Source organism: Equus przewalskii, chromosome 21 (assembly GCF_037783145.1).
Source record: "Equus przewalskii isolate Varuska chromosome 21, EquPr2, whole genome shotgun sequence".
NCBI lineage: Eukaryota > Metazoa > Chordata > Mammalia > Perissodactyla > Equidae > Equus > Equus przewalskii.
The window spans coordinates 1,797,531-1,806,442 of NC_091851.1; the positions used below are offsets into that span (position 1 = coordinate 1,797,531).

The 8,912-nt window shown below is 55.4% G+C and overlaps 1 protein-coding gene across 1 annotated transcript; it reads left to right on the forward strand.

Moving 5' to 3' along the window:
- The first annotated feature begins 215 nt into the window (after positions 1 to 215).
- On the forward strand, positions 216 to 4,569 carry CST3 (cystatin C). The gene is made up of 3 exons (XM_070588977.1): positions 216 to 617; positions 3,260 to 3,364; positions 4,220 to 4,569. Exons 1-3 carry the CDS (start codon positions 378 to 380, stop codon positions 4,301 to 4,303), a joined length of 429 nt encoding a protein of 142 aa, XP_070445078.1. The 5' UTR covers positions 216 to 377; the 3' UTR covers positions 4,304 to 4,569.
- The last annotated feature ends 4,343 nt before the right edge of the window (positions 4,570 to 8,912 follow it).

An 8,912-nucleotide genomic window follows, 5' to 3' on the forward strand; every position in this document is an offset into this window, starting at 1 on the left:
GGGTGAGCTAGGCTTGGAGCGCTGGAAAGGGGGACCTGGACTCGGGGGAGGAGCGGGACTGAGTGGGGAGCGAGCCAGGACGAGGAAGCCCAGGACTGGCAGGAGGCGCGGGCCTGGGGACGAGGCCAGGCTTGGGACGGAAGAGCAGGCAAGAGCGGGTCGCGGGCCCGGACTGCGGCGGAGGGGAGGAACAGCCCGCGTGTAGGGCGGGCCCGGGGGCAGGGCGGGCCGCGGGTGGGGAGGCGGAAGAGGAGGAGCCGGCGCGGGCCGGCTGCCCGAGGGCGGCCGGGGGATAAAAGCGCGGCCGACCGGGGGTGCTCGCGGCCTCGGGTCGGATCGTATTGCTGTCCTTCGTCCGGTGCTCCTCCGCGCAGACCATGGCCGTGCTCCCACGCGCCCCGCTGCTCCTGCTGGCCGCGCTGGCCCTGGGCCTGGCCGCGAGCCCCGCGGCCGCCGCGAGCGCCGGCAAGCGCCAGCTGGTGGGCGGCATCTCGGAGGCGGACATCAGCGAGCAGGGCGTGCAGCAGGCGCTCGACTTCGCGCTCAGCGAGTACAACAAGGCCAGCAACGATGCCTTCCACAGCCGCGCGCTGCGCGTCGTGCGCGCCCGCAAGCAGGTGCGTCCCGCCGGGCGGCGGGGGAGGACCCGGGCAGCAGGGTACTTGGGGCCGCGGGGTCGGGGGCCCCGGGCAGCGGGGGACGGGGAGCCGCGGGGGCGGAGGGCCCCGGGCGGCGGGGGACGGGGAGCCGCGGGGGCGGGGGGCCCGGGCGGCGGGGGACCGCAGGGTCTGGGGGCCCGGGTGGTGGGCTGGTCCGGGGCGCCTAGCCCGAAGGGCGAGGCTCGGCCCGGGAGGGCGTGGCCTGCGCGACGTCAGCAGCCCCGCCCCCGCCGGCCCCGCGCTTGCGGGAGGGCTCAGCGCGGAGCCCTGGCGCCCGGTGTGTGGCCGCGCTTCGCAGCCGGGCGCGTCCCGGCCTTTCCTGTCACCGTACAGCCCTCGGCGGCGTGTCACCGGCAGTGCCTGCAACCCTCGCCCCAGCGCCCTGCTCCAGCCCAGTGGGACCCGGGGCTCAGGGGAGCTGTCAACTAAATGACCACAGGCGAAGGGACAACATCCCACACCTGGCGGCCCTCCTGACTCTGCTACTGAGTGTTTTTTTTAAGCACTTTTCCTCTTTTTAACTTTTCGTTTTGACATAATTTCAGACTTACAGAGCAGTTGCAAAAATAGCACGTTCAGTGCCTGTAGATCGTTTACCCAGATTCCTCCGATGTTGGTATTTTGCCATATTTGCTTTATTCACCTCACTTGCCACATACGTGTGAGTGTAAATATTTGTAAGCCTCTATTTCTCTGAACCTTTTGAGAGTCATGCAGTATATATTTCCTAAAAACAAGGGCATTTTCTTACATGACCACAGTACAGTTTGGAAATCAGGAATCAGCACTGACAGTTATCTAAGACACAGACCTTATTCAGACGTCCCTGGCGGTCCCACTGATGTCCTTGAGAGCCCAGGACACGCGGGATCGTGTGCCTCTGCCGCTATCCTGCAGCCTCCTTTACTCTGCAGCAGCCCCCCAGTCTGTTTCCTCACCTGGGCACTTTTGAAGGGTCCAGCTAGTTGTGGTGCAGACTTGCTCAGTTTGGGTTGGCCTGGTGTTTCCTCAAGGTGAGGGTCGGGTCATGTGGAAGAGGTGTGTTCTCCTTCGTGCCTCCTCTCAGTAGGTGCCACTAAACTAACCTGGCCTCCACGGCCTCCTCAGGCAGTGGCATTAGGGGCCAACACTCAGAACATCCTCCCTGAGGCGGGGCCCTCGCTGCTCCCCCAGCACCCAGAGGTTAGCAGCAAACACATGAGTCAGTGAGCTGGTGTGTGGCCTACGTGCATCCCAGAGCAGAGGGTCTTGCATGAGACTCTCCCTCTGTCTCGAGATCCTGGAGGACAGGATCCTTGTGCAGGTTCCATCCATGGGCGCAGCCTCTTGGTTGTGACCTCTGGTTCCCCCGCCTGCGATGGGCGCACTGCCACCAGTAATCAGGGTAGTTGAGTGCCTGCTGCAGTAGGGAGGAGGCTGCCTGCCCCCTGCCCGAGCCAGCCTGCCTGTGTTTCTGGCCAGGAAGGAGTGCAGGCATCAGAGCCGAGAAGGGGGCGGGAGGGAGTGTCATGAAGGGCTCTGGGCCTTGTACTCATCCTTGAAGGAAGGCTAGAATTTCGGTGAGCTGGCCTGCATCTCATGGGAGAGCAGAACGTAGCCATGCAGCAGCCAAAGTGTAGTACTACATGCCAGTGTTGGGGGCTCCTTTCCACCTTCTCTTGAAAGTTCAGAAGCTGCGTCAAGACCACACGCATTTCTCCTCCTGCACCTGTCGGCTGGCATTGTCCCCTTTGGACAGAACATATGTGATCCCTGCTCACCTGGGCCCTGCCAGCCTGCTCCTCTTGAGTGTGACACTAGCTTGGCATCGTAGCTCATCGGCCCGCAGTCATATGGGAAAACTGACACGAGAAGGATCACAGGACTTGCTGTGTTTCCACTGAGTAGGGTGTGGTCCCCAGCCTCTCGTCCTGTGCTTCCCCAAGCTCTGATGAAGCGTGGCTTTGGGATGCCCTGTGTGAGGACAGGGTTCACTTCTATCCTGTCATCTCAAATGTAGAAGACACACAGGTGTGGTGACACACGTCAGAAATATTCCCATCAAAAATCACCCCTAAGAGATAGGCGTTCCAGCAGCAGCCTTTTATCAGCCTAACACGTGTGTGCGTGAGAGAAGCATCTAGTTTCTTACTGCTCAGTGAGTAGATAGACCTGGGTTCCGTCGAGGGAGGGAGATTCCCAGGGCTTGAGGCTAGTGAGTGGAGTTTAGCTTAGACGTGATCCTGGGACGGTCTTCCTGAGCTGACACAGCGTTCACCCCACACCCAACCACCTCCTTTAGCTCAGTCCTAGCCCTGGCACAGGATTCAGCACCGCCCTGGCAGGCTCCCCAGACCTGCGCCTTCCTCCTGAACCTAGTGAGCAGGACTTTGGCGCCTAGCTTCCACCTTCTATTCTGCCTCGCCTCCAGCTGGGCTGCGGGAGACCCTTGTTGGAGCCACTGTGTGAACAGGTTACAAGAAGGGCCTGGGGCACAGCAGCTCACCAGCCGTCAGGAGGTGGCTGCCGGCTTTGGCGGCCCATGAGTGCTCCCCAGAGCGGGAAGGTGTGTGTGGAGTTGGCGGGGTGTGGTAAGCGAGTCCTGCTCTCCCCGCGTACAGGTCGTGGCTGGGCTGAACTACTTCTTGGACGTGGAGATCGGCCGAACCAGATGCACCAAGTCTCAGCCCAACCTGGCCACCTGCCCCTTCCACGACCCACTGAGGGTATGTGCCTGATGCCAGACCGGGAGCAGCCCCGCGGGCCAGAGGGGTGGGGGCTGTGCCCGTGCCTGTGGGTGCATGATGTGAGAGTGCTGGGGGGCTGTGCGTGTGCCCAGGTATGTGTGCATGTGGGCGGAAGGGGGCCTGTGTATGCATGTGACAAGTTTGAATTTGTAAGGGGGTTTTAGCTGGAGAATTGGGGCACCATGTACTGTGGGGACTGCTGCCTGTTGGATGGAGGACTCAGCTGTGGGGTGTTTGCTGGGCAGCGAGAAAGGGCCGTTTAATCCCAGCCTCAGCCACCCAGACAGATCAGAGGGAGTTAGAAGCAGCTGACACCCTCCGAGTCCATCCTGCTCGCTGAATCCCAGACCCGCCGTGGGCTTGGCTGGTTCTTGGGAAGTCTCAGCCTCTGGGGAGAGCGGTGTGCCTCTCGTCACCCCCCAATACAGACATCCTGCCTCTTTCCAGAGGGTTTCCTGGACCCAGTTCCCAGCCCCTGGGTCCTCCCCTCTGGACCTGTCTCAATGCCGGCCCACTGGTGGTGGAGGGAACTTGGGGATGGTGCCCTGCACCCCTGGGGCATTGTGGCCTTGCACAGGCTGTTCCTTAAAGGGCTGTGCTGGGGGCATGACAGCGTGGAGTCCTGTGGGCTGAGGGGTAGGGGTCACAATGCCCTCTCCTGGACTCGGAGCCAAGGGCAGGGTGGCTGAGAGGGTGCTGCAGAGTCCTCTTGTGCTCTGGGGCTCAGCAGGAGTCCCTCCAGCATCCCTCACCCACTCTTCTGACATCTGTGCTGGGCATTTTCCTTTTTAACTGGAACCGTAACTGACTGTCCCTCTCTCTTCCCTTTCACAGAAAACAGTCTGCTCTTTCCAGATATACACTGTGCCCTGGATGGGCACAATGTCCGTGGTGAAGTCCAGCTGCCACGAGGCGTAGAGGACTGTGTGACAGGCCCGGCCACACTGCCTCTCACTCGCACCCCGCCTTGTAGAGCTCCTAAGCTTAGATGAGTGACCACATCCTGCTGGAAGTCCCCTCAGTGTCCCAGCCTCAGGAGACACACAGAGAAGGCTTCTCGGGTATTGTTTGTACAGCTAAGTGGCTCCAACTCACTTCTGTCTTCTGATTGCTTTCCAAATGCAGCAGTACGTAGTGCGCATGTTCTGCTCCTCTCTCACTTAATAAAAAAGTAACATCAGCTACTTGGAGAGTTGTTCACTGTCTCGGGGATGTGCACACACGAGGTGTTTCAGCAGTTACTTTGTGAAGAGCTCCTTGTCGCGCTGGCTCTGCATGGCAGACAAGCCGAGAGCTCTGCGGCCGTGGCAGGCATAGCGCAGAGCCTGCGGCCCCTTTTTGGGATGATTAAGTCATGGAGTCGGCTGGGAGTTCAGGCTTCAGCCAGGGTATCTCTTGATCGGATAAGGGAGAAGAGGGGACCTGCACTGCTGCATTCAAAAGAAGTCAGACAGCGAGCATGGGCAGGACAGCAGGGACAGGAGTCAGACGGAGCCCACAGCCCAGGGCGACCCTCACGGGGCTCTGCCAGACGGTAGATTTCAACCATGTGTGCTGAGTGGATCACACTCCTGGGCTGGATGTTCACTGGTCAAGTTCTCTAGAAACTAAATAATGATTTCTGGTTTGATTTATAATAACTTCTTTCCACAATAGACTTCAGGCACCTATGAGGAGACAAAGACAAAAATTAAAGTATATGTGTGTGTATGTTACTAACTGGGGACATACCAATCAGAATCAAGATCAGTCAAGGTCAGAACCAAGACTGAAATAGGAAAGAGTGAAAGCAAGGCCTTTCTGATGCGTCTCGCAACGTGGTCTCCGAGGGCTTACCCATTGTCACCCTGCCAGCCCTTTTCTGGGCCTGGACTGAAGGCCTCGCTATAGGGTCTTTCCTACTTTCGTGAAAAATCTTGGTTTCACAAGTAACCAGCATCCAGGCACAACAATAAAGCAGTGATTTCCTGTAAAGCTACCCCTTAGTGGACACTTCATTTCTCCCTTCCTCCTGGAAGGCGGGGGGCAAGCCCAAGTGGGGAAGAGGCGGAACACACAGCTTGGCTCGCCCGCAGCTCCCCACCCCTTGTGTGTCTGCTCCCATCTCCTAACAACACTGAGTGGCCTTGTGTTTCACAGCCGTCACCATGGGGGTCTGGCTGCTTCCACCCCAGGTCCCCCTCAGGTAGTGGACAGGCCTGTAGGTACCACAACCTTGGGGGTCCGGGTGAGGCACTGTGACCCAGAAGGCTCTCTGACCCGGACATTACCCAGACCAGTGTGTCCAGGAGAGGCCACACAGCCCCTACAAGTTTTATCTGCATGGTTTTACTTCTATGTTTACGTTAAGTTTATTTTAAAGGTAAATATGTGTATAACATATAAAATTATTCATATAAGTAAGTTTAGCACAGTGCCCCGCTCTGAGTAAACAATAGGTTTTAGATATTTTTTCATTGATCTAATTATATATTGTGGTGATTTAAAACGTGGTCCCCATATTCTTTGACACTCCTTGCATTTGACGTTCCTTGCGAGGTGGGGTCTGTGAGCCGCCTCTTGAATCTGGGTGGGCTTGTGACTGCTTCAATTGGCAACTGCAGAGGAAGTGACCCTTTGACCTCTCTAGTGGGGTCAGAGAAGACCCTTGGCTTCCCCTGAGCTCTCTTGTACACCGGCCGGAGAGCAGCATCCGTGAGGAGCGTGACTCCTCCAAGACCACCATTCTGGAGAGGCCCCTGAGGTGCCCAGTGCACAGCCCCAGCCGAGCGCCAGCCAAACCCACGTCCCCTGCTGCCAGGAGAGAGAGCTGCTGTGGACACCCAGCACCCCCTGCCCCTCCCACCCCACCCCCGCGCTCTCAGGGGACCAGTCAGACGAGAGCCTCCGAGCGAGGGCGACCCAGCTGCTCCCTTCCCGGCCCACAAAGCTGTGAGCGAGAGGGAATGGTGATCGTACCACACTTCCAAGTGTTAGGGTGACTTGTCACACAGCAGTAGTGTCTGGGACACCCCTGAGAGTGTGCGTGTGTATATGCCTTGAAGAGGGTGCAGCCCAGGGAACCTGGAGCCAGACAGCCTCAGTGAGGACTCTGCTGGCTGTGTGACTTGGGCAAGCTCCTCGCTCTTGCTGAGCCTCACTTGTCATCAGTAAGGGGACAGCATGCGTCCCTTCCTCATGGGGTTATGGGGGTTCGCTGTGTTCATACCTGTACAGCACTGAGGGCAGTGTGTTACGTAAATCCATAGCATTATTCCAGTCAGAATGTCAACATTTTATTTCTGTGTGGTGTCTTATGAGTCTAACTTCATTTTTTTCAAATGATATTATTAGCTCTTTTCTCTGTGAGGTTTCCAATAACTGCCTCAAAAGGCCATAGTTTGTGTAGGGAATTCCCATAGCATCATAGGGCAGTTTCTGGATTTCTGTCCTAAAGCTAACTGGGTTTGTTTTTCTGTGCCAACTACTTTGTTTTAAATATAATGTTTTGTATCTGTTAGGTCAGGAGCATTCTCTTTATTCTTTTCTAAATTTTGTTTCTAAGTATATTGTATTTATACTTCTGGATGAATTTTTTTTTAAGTTCAAAAGGTAGAATTACTGTGTTTTTAACTAGAACTACATTGACTTTATATTCCATTTGGGGAAAAAAATCGACAACATTTAGTATTCAACCTTTTCGTTTTAGAATACCATATATCATACAATGAGTTCAGGCTGCTGCTGTGCCTTTCAGCAGTATAAAATAACTTTTTTAAGCATCTTTCATATTTCCTGTGAAATTTATCCCTGGATATTTTATTTTTTTGTCAGGAATATTTCCCCACTGTATCTCTCACCAGTTGTTGCCGATATAGAAGAAATTTATTGATCTTGTCTGTTTTTCTTGTGTCTTTCTTGGTGGCTCATAATTTATAGACCCTTAGAAATCAGGGGTTTTGTGGTCCATTACTACCATCGGATGCAGAAGGGCAGGACTGACCGTGCTTGAAGCCACAGCCCCCTTAGAAGATGCAGAGGGAGGAAAACGCCACCCCTGTCCTGAGCCTCCAGGACCGAGCTGGAGAGGGGAGGCGTCCGAGACAGCGGTCCAGCCACCTGTTCCTTTTCATTACACTCTGTTGTGCTAACAACGCACACAACAGTGAGAAGCGGTGAATCAAATGATAGCCAAAACAAGGAGCAGATTCTCTTTCAATCACCTATATCTGCTCTCTCGCCCTTGGCTTCGGGCTTCCCATTGGGTCACCTCAGTGTCGCGTCACCTGAGGTTTATTAAGCCCAGAGTCAGATACACTCAGGGTTCATTCCGATGTCGGCCAGGGCCTCCAGCTCCCTGAGACCAGAGAAGGTGCACAGGGTGTCCCAGGCGTGGCTGCACATGCAGTCACCTGGGGAGCTTCAAAAATGCTGATGCCTGGTCCCACTCTGAGAAACTGAACTGATCTCGGCTAAGGTACTGGAATTGTGCAATATTCCCCAACTGATTTCCCAAAGAACCACTGACCTACAGCCCAATCAGATTCCCTGTGCAGTCCAATGGCTCCTAAAACATCTGCAAATTGCAGCAGGTGCAAGGCTTCTCTCTCAGGGTCCCACCTGCATCTCAACACACTTCTGGTGCCAGTTACCCACCTAGACATACACCCCAGGCCCCTCCTCCATTCCCAGTAAATAAAACACAGTCAAATGAAAATGCCTTTCACCCAAAGCGTTCATTTAGGTCAGTGATCTTTCATTAAGATTTCAGGCAGCTCAGCAGGTTTCTGTGGAGCAGTAACCTTGACATCTTCAGCCCCAGCACGGGACATTCCTGTTCGTGAAATGCCCTTGGCCTCACTTCCAGAGGTTGTTGCCACTTAACTTTCACCCCACTGAGTCACTGACCTTATTCGCCTCACTGGTTTCTCTTTCCCTTAGCAGTGCCCATTTGTTCCCCCTGTCCCTTCCCTCCAGATCCCTCTGGAGGTTCAAACCCTCCCTCTGTGGGGTGGAACAGTTCAGCTCTTTCTGGACTTTCCCCACGCCCATCAAAATGCTCATAAAACAAAGGGCTTGCTGGTAAACAGGATCCACCCTTTTCATAAGGTATTTTGATCATGAATAGCAACTTCTTTTTTTACCCAAATCGTAGCCCCTGGGGAAGACTAGGGAAAACAGCCACCTTTTCTGAATGGCTGCCAGCCAATGAATGGTGCTAGTGACTGTTTCCCCCACGGGCTGTGTGTGTGTTCTTCACTGGTCACACTGTCCACATGGAGGCAACATCACCAAACAATCCTGAGGCTGGTGCTGACTCATAAACCAATGAGCGCCTCACCTTCTTATGATAAAATAAAAAGATAATATATGTGACGTGTCCCCTCCTTCCCTCTCACTCCACCTGTTTCCAGGGAAGCTGACTCCATACTTTGGACCATGGCTTGGAGAATGTGACGTTGGCTAAACCAGTCTGGGCGGCCCATCCCCCCAGGCCTTAGTGATTGTCTCAAAGACAGCACATGACCCAGGTCTGGCCACCCAGGGA

What these genes read in the sequence shown, in the direction of transcription:
- CST3 (XM_070588977.1), top strand. Translation starts at nt 378, where the DNA reads ATGGCCGTGCTCCCACGCGCCCCGCTGCTCCTGCTGGCCGCGCTGGCC. An exon ending in TCGTGCGCGCCCGCAAGCAG is followed by an intron (nt 618 to 3,259) that starts GTGCGTCCCGCC and finishes CCCCGCGTACAG; the next exon opens with GTCGTGGCTGGGCTGAACTA. An exon ending in CCTTCCACGACCCACTGAGG is followed by an intron (nt 3,365 to 4,219) that starts GTATGTGCCTGA and finishes TCCCTTTCACAG; the next exon opens with AAAACAGTCTGCTCTTTCCA.